Source organism: Petaurus breviceps, unplaced genomic scaffold (genome assembly GCF_028583685.1).
Source record: "Petaurus breviceps papuanus isolate PSGF00001 unplaced genomic scaffold, PetGlider_PUasm1.0 156, whole genome shotgun sequence".
Lineage (NCBI taxonomy): Eukaryota > Metazoa > Chordata > Mammalia > Diprotodontia > Petauridae > Petaurus > Petaurus breviceps.
Genome location: NW_027185720.1, coordinates 2,789,443 through 2,806,241, shown reverse-complemented (window position 1 = coordinate 2,806,241; position 16,799 = coordinate 2,789,443). Strand labels below are relative to the sequence as shown.

The window sequence follows — 16,799 nt, the reverse complement described above, 5'->3', positions numbered from 1 at the left end:
GCCCAGCACATAACTTTTTGTTAAACATTCATATTATGAAAGAGAAGATGCTATTTTCTCTTTTCTAGGTTTCTACCATGTGTATACAGAGAATTATTAAAATGGTTTCTCAAATGAAAACAGGGACTATATACATATACATATATGTGTGTGTATATATATATATATATATATGCCCCTGAGGTGATTATTTCTCAGCCTTTTCCCTATGTGTCAGAAAATTAAGACAGTGATGAATTACACATTACTGTACAAAATTTTATTATCAGAGGCAAAATTCAAATTTGTTCTGCTTAAAATACAGAAGATAAAGTTTCTTATTTAGAAAAACCCATTTTGCTAGTCCTTGATTAGAATGGAATAAAAATTTCATATTGAATACATACTCACTCAATATTTACTGAATAATTTTAAAAGGCATACCATAGAAAACATTTTTCTGGTAAACTGTAACACAAAATCATTTATTTGGTAAATGCTTTCATTGCTGAGTGATAAACTTTTTTACTAAAAAATTTTTTTCTTTCTAAAATTCTAAAAAAAGGGGGGTTATATTTTGGCATATTTTCAATTAGTCTGTTTACATGGGTGTTGGTCTTTAGGTAAATATGCTTTATGTTAATAGAGTCCATTAGATAAAGAAAATGTCATATATATCACATAATTTTACATACACACATATTTGTGGATGAACTCCTACTATGGGAAATGCCTTCACAGAGGCCGATCACCACCATGCTACTATTTAGTAGATACACGGGTTTGCCCAATGTTCACCCAGGCTCATATAGTTAGTGTAAGGGATAGAATTAAAACCCAGGTCTTTCTAACTCCAAATAGGGCATTCAACTCACTGTGTCAAGCTGCCTCTCTTATGTGTGCTTGTGATCTCATCAATGCAAATTGTTCCCTATAAAGGAAACTCTCTACAAGGCAGATCAGCCCTGGTTCTGCAACCTGAAGTCTTTGATAGTTCCTTGAGGTACTGAGAGGTTAAATCATTTTCTTGGGTTCTCACAGCCAGAGTAAATCAAAGTTAAGACCTGAACCCTGGTCTTTGCAACTCTAAGACCAGTGTTCTATCCACTTACTCCACCCCGGTCTCTTCTTGCATGTACATATAGTACACGTATATATGTATGTGTGTGTATAAAGTTATGACAAAATAGAAAAGGTTTGAATTGTTGATTTAGCAGTGTCCAAATTCCTGAAGAAGATAGATCCCACCATCCCTACCCCTTTAAAATAACCTGATAATTATACAATCTGCAACTATTCTGGCTGCAGAGACTTGACCTGTTTTTAAAAATAATCACAATGAGGAAGGATTATTTTGTTAACAAAAAGCCTGGTAAATATATTCATATGCTTACCTCGTCTAATTCTTCCAACTCACACCATTAGAATTCAAATGACTTTTTTAAAAAATGTGTGTGAAAGTACCATTATGCAATATTCAAATGGCATACCACACTTCTGATTTGAGGAAAAAATGTATATTAAAATTCTGAGAAGTGATAGTACAACCAAATTTTAATAAATAATGAAGTTAAATACTGTTATATTAAATGATTGTTCTCCCTAAAAACAAGTAAGCTCCTTGAGGGTTGGGACTTTGAACTCCCCAGTGGACTTTGTACATACTGAGTATTCAAGAAATCTGTGATAAATGAAAAAATTAATAAATAGATAAGCAGCTAAGGTCACACCTGCCCAAGGCAGATAGATCTAACCTTATTTTGCGCCAAATCTTAAAATAAAAAATCCTCCCCCTAGGAGCATAACCAATGTCTGTTGAAAAGAATGTCTAGGTTATATAAAAATAAACATGTTAGAGGTTAGCTAGAATATTAACCTATCCAGAGTCAGGTCAGGCTAAGTCAGCTGTCTTAGATGGATTATGTTTAGACACACAACACAGATATTTCTAGTGATAGCTTTCCATTATTAGAGATATTAATTTAATGAGTTGGGTATCCACTTGCATTACTATGCAAAGACCCAGGATTATTGGTTACTACAATCTCACTTCTTTAACAGATTGACTATTGCTAATCATTTTGACCAAAAACTATGGTCTGAACATTTTTTCCCATTTTGCATAACTCATCCTTTCAACTCTGTAGACCAATGATGAATTTACATTTTTGGTTTGTTACTACAATGTGTCATAATTGGTTGTTCATCAACTAGTCTGTTTAGAAACATCCTGCAGTGCTGTGTAATACACTGTAGTTTAGATTTAGAATAAGATAGTCTGAGTTGGAATCCTGATTTTGCTGTTTCTTAAAATTTGGGCAACTAGCTTAACATTTTTCTTTTGCACTTTCCCCATTTATAAAAAGAGGGCACTAGGCTCATCAGAGGTTTCAAGCTTATAGCTGGTACTCCAGAGTGCATCCTGAACCAGACTAAAATGCAATTGGGAAATGCTTAACAAAATAAACACAAATACAACACAGATAATATTGTGACTTTCTAAGTCATTATGTACCCTCCCTCCCAGGGATCCATTTCTATGAGATTTTTAGATAACCTCAATGTTCTTTTCAATTCTACATCTATGATTCCATGATCTATAACTATGGGAGAATCATTGAACTCAATTATCCCTAATGTGTCTGTCACTCTAAATCCATGGTTATAGTAATTTAACGGAAAAAAAATGTTTATGGTTTTCATGGAGGGAATTGGACTTATGAATAATCAACATAGTTTCATGATCTAAGACATGTTTTGTTATGCAGAAGCAAAGAAGTTAGAATAATCACATTTTGTCTACAACAAACAAATGGTAGGTCTTTTAAGAAAAAGTTTACACTTTGCATTTTCAAACATAGGTATTTTCAGACAAATACATCTCTTCCAATTTATCTTTAAAAATTAAAATAATGACAATCACTCATTCACTCAATTCATCAATTTAACAGATATTTTCCAAACATCTACTAAGCCAAGGTATAAATTAAGGAACTGTGACCTAAGAAATATTTATTTTTTATGAAATCAAGAGACTGAACAGATTAGAAAACTATCTGATGAACAGGAACTAACAATCATTACATTTCCTAAATTAACCAGACTTATTTTTTTATAGCAAATTACTATTTCTATATGGTAGATGACAGTAAAAAATTGTTATACTGTTTGGCTATTGCTAGGACAGATAATTAAACAAAATAAGAAAGAAGTTGGAGCTAGAAATTGATTACAAATATGAGTTACTAAGTTTAGACAAGAGTTAGTTTTTTGTCAAAGATCAGCACCTATCCTGCTGCTGGTTGGAGTACACCCACTTTGGGTCCTGCCTCTTGATAGCTCTAACCCTGGCACAATTACTTGTAGATTTGGCTTCAATTTTGGTTTATTATCTAGGTAAATGACTCTGAAACTTGAAAAGGTGAGACAAGGGCAGAAACCAGGTAATTTTTGAGTGTTGCTTAAAATGCCAATCTAAAAATAAAATCCACAAATGGACTATGTATTTTGATTTTGAATTGTTTGTTTTCTAGCAGCTTTTGGCAATTAAAATTGATTTTTGAAAGAGATTTCTTACCTAAACAGTGAGAGTCAAACTTTATAAAGATCTTGAAAAAAAGTGTGAATAAAAGCTGTCATAGTACAGGTTTATTCTTTTTTTTTCCAGGTTAGCTGGTCCTGAATCAACAAACAAGTAACACAACACAGATAGACTACTAATTATGAAGACAAAGTTAAAAAGGGACTCAAAATTGATTAAACCTAACTCATTCACAAAAATGGGTAAAATATCACTCACTTTGAATTACACGAAAGTCTGGATGATGTCATAACAACTTGAAAGATACACTACAATCAGATATAAAGAGTAATTTGGACAAATAAGTCCTAGTAATGTCCTACTTAACTATATTGATTAATATATAAGAAGAGTAAATAATTAGTAGGGCAGGTACGTGGCACAATAGATAGAGTGCCAGGCCTGGAATCAGCAAGACTCATCTTGGTGGGTTCAAGTCTGGCCTCAGATACTTATTGGCTATGTGAACCTGGGCAAGTCACTTAACCCTATTTTCCTTGGTTTCCTCATCTGTAAAATGAGCTGAGAAGGAAATGGCAAAGCACTCCAGTATCTTTGCCAAAAATTACCCAAATGGGGTCACAAAGAGTAGGACATGATTAAAAAATGACTGAACAATTAATTAGCATATAGTTTATAGAAAAATATGAAAAGGTGTTGAGTTTTTTTTGTTGAGTTCACTTTTTAAGTAGGCTTATTCATTTCTCTGTCAACTTACTGAAATTATTTTTTAGCTTATCAAATGTTCTTACAAAAGGATTTTAAAGGTGAGATCCTAAGCAGGTTGGCAACATAATAAATTGTCTAATCAAACCAATTCTACAAGACAATCTACTAAAGTCACAGAGGTGAGGTCAATGGAGGGAGTTCCCAAACTAACAAAATTATGGGTCCTTGAAGCATTAGGAGAGAAAAGTTAGCTAATATCAGAATTGTCATAGGTCAGATTAATGATCTTTTGACATACTTTTAAGATGTTATATGTAACTCTGTATACCATTACTTTTGCTATATAAACTATTAGTTGCTCTGAAATGGAATAAAAAGGCTACCAAAATATATTTTCTATAAACTAGGTAATGATGAGATTACTACTGCCACAATTATAATCACATTTATAACAAATTATGGTGTCATTTAACTCACTTCATCACTCTCCTTTGTTAAGGAAAAATTAGTGCTAACATATTCAATTTTCAGTTCCTCTGTTCTCTGCTAGTGTCATCACTAGTGCCCTTGTATACTCAAAAGTATTTAAGGAGATAAATTTAAACATCTTTAAACATTATGACTTCTTTAAGGGAACTTTATATTATCAGTGATGATAAGATTAATGGAATTGAAATCCATGTAATATGTGAAATGAAGTATCTTATGAAAGCCTCCCTTACTATACTTTTGACTTACTATACCTAACATAATGTAGATAAATGCATAAATAAGTCTCATTCTCTCAATATAACTAGCCCCTTTTGCAAAGACTTTTGCAGAGTAATTTTGTGAACATCAAAATTACTCTGCAAAAGTCTTTGCAAAAGGGCTCAATTATATTGAGAGAATGAAGCTCCCATATGTTACCATCAATGATTTACACTCACATGATTTCATCATTTCGTTCTACACCTGAAGAAATCTTCAGATACATCACCTAGGGTGATTTCCAATAAGAATAAACCAGATTGCTAATTATAAAAACTAAAACCATGTCTACAGCAGGCCGCACAGGAGCTAAAAAGTGAAAGATATTATTTATAAATTTGATCTCTTCCAAATATCCAGCCACTTCCAAATATTTCCTAATATCTACATTTTTTGTGTTATATAGATCAAATTTATAAATAACTGATGGAAAATTTTTATTTTCATTTGGATATGATTCCATGTAGAAATATCTATATGGCATATATTTTAGTATTCCAGATCTTTTTTTCAAAGTGTCTGGCATGCTTTTTAATGAAATGACAATGCTTAAATTTACATATATTACACTGTATAATATGTAGGGAAGCAAGGTAGTGAAAGAGAAAGAATAGTCAAGGAGATGCAGGGTTCTGATTTTAGCTTTCTTGAAAATTAGCTCATCTCATGAGTCATTTTATACCTTTGATTTTCACTTTTTTCATATTTATAATGGGAATTACAATAATATCTGTCCAACCTCTCCCATAGGCAACTATGACAATAAAATGAAGATGTACATAAAAATGCTTTAAAAAACTATTATAGGATTATTATGACATTTGCAAAGGGTCACTTATGGTAATGGGTAAACCACACACTACAAAAGTATAATAGTACATGCATTGCTGCCTCCTGCTAAATTTACCATTTTATGAGTCCCTTAGAAATCAAACTAAATAAGCAACTCTAAATACACACCTGAGATCTATGTTTCTATAGATCAAGCACTGAAAGAGTTTTTAAAACTGGGTATTTGTAAAAGCTTCAAAAATCTCAAACCAAAATATTTTGATAAAAATCATGTTTTAAGATATTTTGGTCCAGAACGATAATCTTTATCTTTGTGGAGATATTTCCCAGTGTGGAAAATGCCTCCACCAATGAAGGATGGCAAATTGCCTATAAGTATTAGTTTTAGGCTGATACTTGGGGCACTGGTATGTATACAAAGTAGTTTCCCTAGGATCATAAAGCTAAGAAGGGTCAGAGGTGAGAACTGAACACAGACCATTTCAAGCCCAGTCCTCTGTACATTATGCCATGCTGCCTCTCTTCAAAATGACTGCATGCTTTATTCTCCTTGATAATTTCCCATTTTACGAACTAAGTTAATCTTCCCTTTCTGGAATAAAAAAATATATTTTGACCTTCATCTGGCCATTAAAATAAAGTGAGTCTATGACTTTCAGCCCAAGTGATAATGCTCTCAAACAAGTTATTTTCATGAAAATGATTAAAAAACAATAAAGGGATAAAATGAACAAAAACTATAATATGCATAAATAAAATTTTATAAAAAAATTTTTTACAAATGTTTACAGGAGCTGTAATATGGTTATTTTATTATCTTAAAAAACCCAATGTATATTAGTGACTGGCAAAAAAAAAAGCCAACTGAAGCCTGCTATAATTTAAAACGATTAAGAGACTAAACTATGAAGAAATGAGGAATAAAACAGAAATATCAACTTATCCCCACAGAGGGGATCATTACTGTCACTACTGTACTGGAGAGCAAGGACAATATGAGGTATTGAACAACATGTACAAGTATACACTTAGGGTTTGATATTGTACTTGCTCAAGGCCACTAAAATATTTGCAGAGCAGCAAAAATTATTAACAGAGTAACTAAAAAAACCACTCAGCTTAATAAAAAGGCATTGATTAGATAAAGAGATAAGTAAGGGGGAAATGCAAGAAATTCCCTAGAATTCATTCCACACAAGCAGGATGTTCACCTATATTAGTTTTTTGTTGTTGTTTTGATTGCCTAGTATGTTAACCCATCGGTGATCAATCCCTGACGGGGGTCCCAGGTTGCTACTAGTACATTAGACTGAAATGTACATATTCTTATTACATGAACTTATTATTCCTGATTAAGTAGTATGCAAATGCACACAGAAGGTAATAGTAGAGGAGACACTTTTTGACAACATTTCTTCACAACAGTAACTGAATTCTATCAGTTCATGTCAATAAGTTGATATTTAGAAGACTTGGCACCGGACATCAAAAAGGCGTGCTAACAGCATATTCGTGCCTTCATGCAGAACGTTTAATGTTGATGTGTATTACATGAATGCACTGTTAGAAAATTCAGAGAGAGGTGATAGACATTAATGCCAAAAGAATGGAATTCAATTTCAAGAGTTAGCTTGTTCTATGGTTGAGGAAAATTGTACATCTTTCCCACCAATTTCAAATCAATTTATGGCTCTAGATATCAAGATTTAGTATTTTACTAGCTTTCAATATATCATCTAGATACTGGTACTTGTTTTAGTTGTTTGCAAGGAGATCTTGGTAGGAGTGGCAACCACCCATAAGGGACTAATTTACAAGCACTTGGTTTACAAGCAGTAATCATCGTTTCATTTTTTTTTTATACACAATAGATCTGGTCGATAATTGCTAATAATCAATTTAAATTTGAACTGGGTGATGTTTGGCCAGTGAGTATTTCTACCAAGCAGAAATAATATTTCAAACACAAATGACCTTTCATTGACATACAACTATGGAAAGAGCTATTCTGTGCCTTCTTGGGTAATAGCATGGCAAGTTTTATACAATGACAGAAAAATCACTTTTCACTCCTAACAGATAGCACATCTGGTGTCAAAGGTCATTAAACACTAGTCGATTCTCTGAGGTATGGTTGCTTGATGAAGGATTGGGAGGCCACACATACATACAGGCACTCAGAGAGAGTCTAGAACAGCATTCATATCCTAAGTTACTTAAAGTGAAAAATGAAAATAAAATAGCATGGGGTGGGGGAATCACATTCTCAGCACTGGGAACTATAAATACATCTATGCATGTACATTTATGAAGTGTAAAGATTGAGCAAAACAACATCAATATTTAGATTTGACAACATGGGTTTTCTTCTCCTTTCTCCTTTTTCTTTATGTAGAGTGGGGGAGGGAGGGGGAGCACTCCTTTTTCCACCCCAACCATGAAAACATTATCTACCTTTTTGTGGTATAGCATTCAAGAGAATGAATGACCTGTTGGTACACCTGATTGGTTTGAGTTTCATGTCTATGCATTAGAATAAGACCCATCATTCATGAAAATGGCTAAAGAAACCATAGCGGTTTGAGTGAACCATCCTGAATGTTTACTGCCTTAATTCCCCAGAAGAGTCTTTCCAAGCAGTTTCAGTTTGCATAAGTTTAGAAATAGAGAATTTTCATTGATCAGAAGCGGTTCATTATTTTCAACATGTGGAGAATATAATATGTCATATATATGTGGTGCTTTCCACTAGAGATCTACAGATATGTATACAGTATCTAAATGCATTCTATGCAAACATAGTTTTAACTCAAAGAATGAGTTGGCATCCTGATAATCACTGATAGACAATCTAAGTGCTCAGTAATTGGTACTAATCCTGTAAAGGCTGTTGTACATTTCACACCACCAAAGTCTTGGGGATCCTATAGACTCCCCCTTTTTGTCTTCTTTCATGACGACACTGATTGTCATAGATCTTCTTTGTGCTTCTGCATAATGCCCATCCTGGATGTAACATAAGTTCACATACAAAACTTGGGACATCTGATGAAATGCATGCTGGAATTACGGGCAGGACCCTATGACCATGCACAAATTACTCAGAATTGTTGTCTTCCAGACTGACATCGACATGCACCGTTGGGTATCGTATTTGGTCCTGTACATTGAGGGCTGGTAAGCAGCAGCTGCTACCATGGTTGCTTCTGACAGAAAGATTTTACCTTCATAGATAAAAAAAAGCCCCATACAAAATAAAGCAAAAACAGAACAAAATGAAAATGATCTTTCCCCACCAAACACCCTGCAAATCCGATCTTGTCTTTGCCATTTTGATGTGAAGCGTTTTCCTTTGAATGATGCTACTTTCCTCTCCTGGTTTTTCATGTGACATTGTCTTTAAGGGAGACAGACTAGTGCCTGAGGGCTTTTCGTAACCAGTGGAAAAGCTCTTCTTTGTAATACTTTTGCCATCGAACATTGGCTTCGACAGTTTCCACAGCCCGGGAGAAGGATGCAGCTGCTGCCCCATCGTAGTTCTTTATGAAGTTTTTCAGCTGGAAAGATAATTTTATTTTATTTTAAATAAAAGCTCATTGATATTTTTGCTTTTGCATTACTTAATTTTCCCCCTATAGCCTTCCCTCCCTTCCAAAAAGGCCACCAAAATAACAAAAAAAAAAAAATTTTAAGATAGAAGGTGGAGGGGAAAAGAGGGGAAAAAACCATCAGTAAAACTAATAAATGTGTCCAAAAAAAGCCTGACAATATTTCCAGTGTTTAACACTCATGGACCCTAACTCCTACAACTCTGCAAAAGATGGGGGAAGTGTCTTCTCATATCTCTTCTTTGGGGCCAAATTATTCTTGCAATTCTGCAGCATTCATTTTCATTGGTATTGTGGTAATTGTTCTTAGAAAAATATTTTTTAATGGTAAATTTATATGTTGTAAAAACAATCTCAGAGCTAACATATATAAACCAAATCCCTTAGGATCCAGGAAGAAGGAATGAAGTATGGTGTACATATCATGCTGGACTTGGAATCAGGGAGATCTAGGTTCAATTCTTGCTTCATGCACTAGCAGTGAGATCACCCCCACCCCCAGGTGGGGCTTGTGGTTTCTCATCTGTACAATGCAGATGCTTAGTTCTATAACACTCACTTTTTAAGATTATTGTGAAGCTCCAATGAGACGAAGTGTATTAAATAACCTTGCAAATCATAAAGTGCCTTATCAATGGCAGCTACCCCATGTTTCCCCGATAATAAGACACTGTCTTATTATTTTTTTTTTTTAGAAAGAAAAACACCAGAGGGCTTATTTTCAGGGGAGGGCTTATGTTGTCCTGCCTCAGCTCTCCTCCGCGGCACTGCTCTCAATGGCGCCAGCAAGCAAATCACTGGGGAAGAACAGGATGACGCGCTCACTACTGCAGCTCTGATTGGATGCAGCTTGGAGTGCGGTGTGCGTTTCACGGGGGGGGACAGTGCATACAGAGGGTACTGTAATGTAGCGTGTAGCGCAGGGGATCACCTTCACTACAGTAGCAATCTCAATAGGGCTTATTTTCGGGGGAGGGCTTATTTTAGAGGAATCTTACACAGTAAGGGGAGGGCTTATTTTCGGGATAGGTCTTATTATTGGGGAAACATGGTATTATCATAATTAAACCTCTACATTCATTACAGCAGTATCAAGGTATACAAAAAGAGTAATTTGACCAGGTCCTGGTCTACAGGTTTCTTAGCTGTAGTTACTTTGGGCAAGTCATTTAAATTTTCTGAGCCTTTCCCTCATCCCTAAAATGGGAAGGAGGATATTGTTGTATCTCCCTCCCAGGGTTGCTGTGAGGATAGAGTGAGGTAATGATTGTGAGAGTGCTGAGTAAACTATAATGGGCTGTACAGATGTAAGATAGAATGCTTGTTAATGAGATGCAACATGGCAGCATATCCTGCCAATTAGGTGTGACATGATTGGAGCCTGGGGACATATAAGGGGAAAAAAAAAGAGAGGGGAAGCAGAGAAATGTTTTCTGCTTAAGTAGCTCCTAATGCACTTATTTGTTTCCTGAACAAATATGAGAAGAGACATATTGAGTTTGTCATTGTGATGGTGGCAAAATCTAATGATAATGAAAGGGACATGGCCAGGTCAGGTGCTAGATAGTACACATTGAAATTGGGGGGATAGCCTTAACAGATCTGTGGTATCACCTTCTTCTTGCTGATACTCTCTTTCCTCCAGGTTTTTGGGGGGACATAATCCTTATTCTTCTCCTATCTCTCTGACCGCTCCTTCTCAGTTTGCTTTGCTGGAGACTGAGTTTGAATTCAATTCAATAAACATTTATGAAGTGACTATTATGTTCTAGGCACTAGGTTAAGTGCATAGTCATTCTGGTCATGCCTACTAACTCTGGGTGTCCCATAGGATCCTGTCCTGTGTCCTCTTCTCTTCTCCCTTTATACAACTTCACTTGATGCTTCATTAACTTTGATAGATCCTGTTATCATCTCTCTATTCATCCTCAAATCTACTTATCCATCCCTAACCTCTCTGATGACAACCAATCTCATGTCTCCAATTTCTTATTAAATATCTTGAAATGGATATCCAGGGGCAGGTGGTGCAGTGAGTAGAGCCCTGGGCCCTGGAGTGAGGAGGACCCGAGTTCAAATCCAGCCTCAGACACTTAACACAAAACTACCTGTGTGACCTTGGGCAAGTCACTTAACCCCAACTGCCCTCCAAAAAGCAAAAAAAAAAAAATGGATATGCAGTAGACATCTAAAACTCAGCATATCCAAAACAGAACCTATCAACTTTCCCCTACCTTCCCCATGACTGTAGAGGGCAACACCATCCTCCCAGCCCCTTGAGTTCATAGTCTAGGAGTCATCCTTGACTCCTCACTATCTTTAACTTCTATATCCAATCTGCTGCCAAAGTCTATTGATGTCCCCTTTGTGTCATCACTCAAGTGTGCCCCACCTTTCTCTTCTGACACGTTCACCATCCTGGTGCAGGTTCTCATTTGCTCATACCTGCACTTCTGCAATAGCCTGCTGGTCGGTATACCTGCCATGAATCTCTCCTCACTCCAATCCAGCTTCCCTTCAGCCTCTGAAACAATTTTCCTAAAGCCCAAGGCCAACCATGTCTCCTTCCTACTGAATAAACTCTGGTAATTCCCTATAAGCTCATTTCATGTTCAAAGCACTACATAACCTATCCTTCCTCCACACACACACACACACACACACACACACACACACACACACCCATTTCCAATCTTAAATCTTATACCTCCTACACATACACACACCAATACTAGCCTCCTTTCTGTCCCTTGAATTAGTCATTTTCTCAGTTCTGGCCATTTTCATTGGCTACCCCCCATGCTTGGAATTCTTTCTCTCTTCAGCTCTACCTCACATGTTCCCCAGTTTCCATCAAGTCCTAGCTAAAATATTACCTTCTATAGGAAGTTTTCCCAATCCTGCTTCTTTCTAGTGCCTCTGTTGATTACTTCCTATTTACCCCGAATATGGTTTGTACATATTTGTTTGCCTGTTGGCTCCTCTATAAGACTCTGAGTTCCTTGGGGTCAGGGGCTATCTTTTCCACTCCTTTGTATCCCTAGTATTATCACAGTGCCTGTTAAATAGGAGGTGATTAGTAAAAGTTTACTGACTTACTACTAGCCTTATCCTCCAAGGAGATCAAAGAAAGAAGACAAAGTTTCCTATGTACACAAATAATTATAGCAGCTCTTTTTAAAAGGGCAAAGCGCTGGAAATTAAGGGAGAGTCCATAATTCAGGAATAACTGAATAAATTATTCTAAGTAAAAGTAAAAGAATACTATTATGATATAAGAAATGGTGAAAGGGGTGGTTCCAAAGCAATGTGTGTGTGAGTGTGTGTGTGCGTGTGCATGTGTCTGGTAGCAAGGCTAGAAATACAATGGCAGGCACCCAGGGACTTGAGAATAGCTATATAAACTACACCATGAGAAATAATGAATATGAAGAATTCAGAGAAACATGAAAACTTTGTGTGAAATGATGTACAGTGAAGGAAAAAAAGACAGAACTAGAGAAATACATACACAATCATACAAAAAATAGGAATTAAAACAACATTAAAGGTATCTGAACTTGGATCCAATGCAATGACCAATTATAGTATCTGATCAGGTCACCACTTATCCTCCAGTTCAATAAACTCTAGTGGCTCCCTATTACCTCTAGCATCAATCAAACACTATGTTTGGCTTTTAAAACCTCTCCTAACTGGGCCCTTGGCTTCTTTTCAATTCTTTGTAGACCTTAGCCAAGTCCATACACTTGGCCTTCCTATGACAATGTCTCTTTGCTCTTCTCTGACCACAACAATCCATTCTTCCAATTCCAGGCATTTTCCCGGGCAGTCCTCCATGTTTGGAACTCTCTCCCACCTCATCTCTGCCTCCTGACTTCCTTGGCTCCTTCTGAGCATCTGCTAAATCTCATCTTCTGCAAGAAACCATGTTATCTCCAATTTATTCTGACCATTATGTTTATATATACATATATATATATATACATATATATATATATACATATATATATATATATGTTTACCTGTTGTTTCCACATTAAACTCAGAACTTCTTAAAAGCTGGGACTGGTTTGGCTTTTCTTTGTATTGCTAGTGCTTGGCACAGTACTTGGAGCATATTAGGTGCGTAAAAATTGTTGATATGACTTGACTAGTGTCAGAAGACAATTGATGAAACAAGCCACTCTCTTGTTAAGGGATTTAGAGGACAATAAGTATGATATTAAAAAGCATTTTTAAAAGAACTATTTGAAAATAATTTTTAAATGTTTGAACTTTGTATATCTGAAAAAGAAATTCTCCCTCTTGCCCATATTAAATGAAGGGATTCTGGGCAAGTAAGGAAACTAAGTTATGGGTCAAAGGGTAATATTCTTAAGATCAGATAAATTATTTGGATCAATCATTGTGCTAATCAAATTTCTAAAGAAGCAGCCCAAAACATGATCTGGTGTAGACCAGGAACTTAAGCACTGACTAAGAAAAAAATGTTCTAAGTTTTAAAGGATCATTAAATTTCAAAGGCCTCTCATTTGGTTATGGATTACTGATAATTTATTTAAAGTTTAAATCCTTGCCTCCTGTTATAGGAATGTAAAATTTTAAGATCTTCCCTGCCCCTAGGTTAAGTGCACCTGGAGCTTGTGGTGGGAGGCTTGTTTTTCAGGAGATACTTTGTGATTGGGCAGTGGGTCAAGAGGGTTGTTACATTCTCTGAGCCAGGAGAAGGCTATATAATCCCTGATGTGAGGCATTGTTTTGGGGCTCACTTTGAGAAGTGTTCTGTGATTTCACTAGATGAGACTCTGGGCAGCCGTTGAGAGCCCCCCAGCTTTGAAAACCCAGATGTTGATGCTTCCCTCTATGGTGACTGACTAGGTATGGATGTAATGGTTGGACAATTGGAGGCCTGTCTGCTGAAATGTTTCTCTGTCTGCTTGTAACTTGTTTCTATTCTCTGAAGTTCAGGGTGCTGACTTTTCCCCCTGAACTAGGTAAATGATATGTTTGAGTGATTAAAGAAAGATTGTTAACCCATTTTGAGTTGCTTTCCTTTAGAAAAGCAGATCTAAGAACCTGTGTTGGCAGCCACCCTGGGTATGCTGGGGTGCTTGCTACTATACCTCCCTCTCCCTTTTTTCCTGTTTGTCTTTAGTGGCAACTAATTTTTATTTATAAAGATAATAAAAGGACTACTTGTAGCAATGGAACTTCATTATCTATAACATGTGGTGTGCTTTATCGTTTAAAGAGGTCATTCTTATTGAGTGTATTCTAGGAGTTGGGAGTGGAGAAAGCAATGCATTGAAATGGGACATAGAAAAGGAGGAAAACTGGGGAGGAGCTATTAAAAATCTTGTGGCTATTCACACTTTTTGGAATCTTCTGGACATACATTGACCATATGGATGGACAGTTATCTTTTGCTTATAGTCTCTCATTTCCTTTTCTTATGAAACCATCTGCCTTCTCCCCTTTCACCTTCCCTTTTTTCATAAGTGGTCTGAGCAGGGAGAGAAGTACAATGTAGTCCTCTAGCATAGAATACTCTACCAAGACAAAGTCACTCTTCAGGATTCTAGTACTTATATTTTGAATGTTAATTGTTCCTCTACAGTTGTATTTGTCTACACTGCTTTTCTATCCTAGGTGTGTCAGAGTACTATGTACGTTCAATGGTACACGCTATCCTCAAGGCTGATAACAGTTAAAGTTCAGCATAGGGGGGTACTACCCCACCCCCAACAGATCTTTGCCTCCTTGCAATCACTCTCCAGTAACAGTGCAGGTTATAGCTAAATGAATCTCTGGTCCCCAGATTACCGACTGCAATTAAAAATACTTTATTTAAATACAGAGAAAATGGAAGATTATCGTTAATTAAATGGCTCTTCCTTTTTCCTTAAAGATATGAAAGAAATGCCTTCAACTTAGCTTCCTTTATTTTAAGGGGAAAAGAAATCTCCAAAAAAAGTGCAAATGCTTTCAAAACACAAATCCTTCAGGGTTGGGAACACACAGAGCAGGGATAAAAATTGAATTTCAAATCAGAGTAATCAGAGACTTGGATAGCTTAGATCAGGGTATGAAGGAATCTAAGTTGGTTTTAGGTAAAAATCAATCCGTAAGAATTTACTAAGTGTTTACTCTATGCTAAGCACTGTGCCAAGGATTGAGGATAAAAAAGAAAAAGTAAAAAATAGTTCTCGTCCTTAAGAGAATATATTCTAATGGGGGAGAAAAGATATACATAACAATATACATACAGAGTAGATATAAAGGGAAAGTAAGCAGGAGCTTGGATGGGTTTCGGGAGCACAAAGAAAGGTCTCTTGCAGAAGGTGGAACTTGAGTTGGGTCTTAAAAGAAGCCAGGAATTCTCAGTGGCAGAAGTAAGGAGGGAGATTATTCCAGGCATGGAGGCATGAAGTGCAAAGGTACAAAGATGGGAAATGAAGGAATATGTGAAAGGCAACAAGTCGAACAGTAGGTTTGAATGTAGAGTACATGGAAAGGAGTGATATGGGAAAAGACTGGGAAGGTCGGAAGGGCGTGTTGTAAAGAGCTGTGAATGCAAATACAGGAATCTGCATTTGACCTTTAAAGTAACTGGGAGCCACTGGAGTTTACTGAGGGTGAGGAAGATCTACCTATACTTTGGGAAAATAGCTTTGGCCACTTTGTGAGAGATGATGTAGAGGGAGGAGTGACTTAAAAGGGTTTTAATTGTATGAGTGGGAGGTGATGAGACCCTAATTAATAGTCTCAGGAGTAGATAAAAGAGGACACATACAAGAGATGCTGTATAAAGATAGAAGATATTGGACAATTGATGGGATAGGTGGTATGAGTAAGGGATTAGATATGACATTGATTTTGTGGGCTTGGGTAATTAGGAGGCTAGGGGCACCCTCCAACGTAATAGGGAAACTCATAAAGGCAGCTGATTTGGGAGGAGAAGATGATTTCTGTTTTGGACATGTCGGTTCAGTATATAGCTAACAGTCGCTGCAGATCTAGACAATATGGATGGGTATGAACAATAAAATTGTGATTAATTGCAGAGAGAGACACCAACCCGACCCAGAGAGGTCAGCTCTTCTGTTGCTAAAACATGAGATAGTACCAGTTCTCCGTTATTTATAGTCATGGAATGAGGGAAAGAGTATTTTAATTCCATCTGTTTGTTTAGACAATATTTGAAACATCCTCCCCAATGCACTTTTACTATGTATACTGCCAAGTAAAATTGAGTAGTTTGAATTTTCAAAATTGTCCAGTCAAGATAGGAGAAAGGGGAATAGGAAGAGAGACAGAGATAGAGAGACAGAGAGAGAAAAAGAGAGAGAGAGAGAGAGAGACAGAGGGGGAGCAGAGAGAGTGAGAGAGAGAGACAGAGACAGAGAGATAGAGACAGA

The 16,799-nt window shown here is 36.4% G+C and overlaps 1 protein-coding gene across 1 annotated transcript in view; it reads right to left on the bottom strand.

The window, feature by feature from the left end:
* Positions 1-244: 244 nt before the first annotated feature.
* Positions 245-16,799, bottom strand: part of TRHDE (thyrotropin releasing hormone degrading enzyme) — a 504,503-nt gene continuing 487,948 nt past the window's right edge. Inside the window, exon 19 of the mRNA XM_069081944.1 lies at positions 245-9,327. Coding sequence (XP_068938045.1) covers positions 9,184-9,327 — 144 coding nt within the window. The 3' untranslated portion in view covers positions 245-9,183. The remainder of the gene's footprint in view (positions 9,328-16,799) is intronic.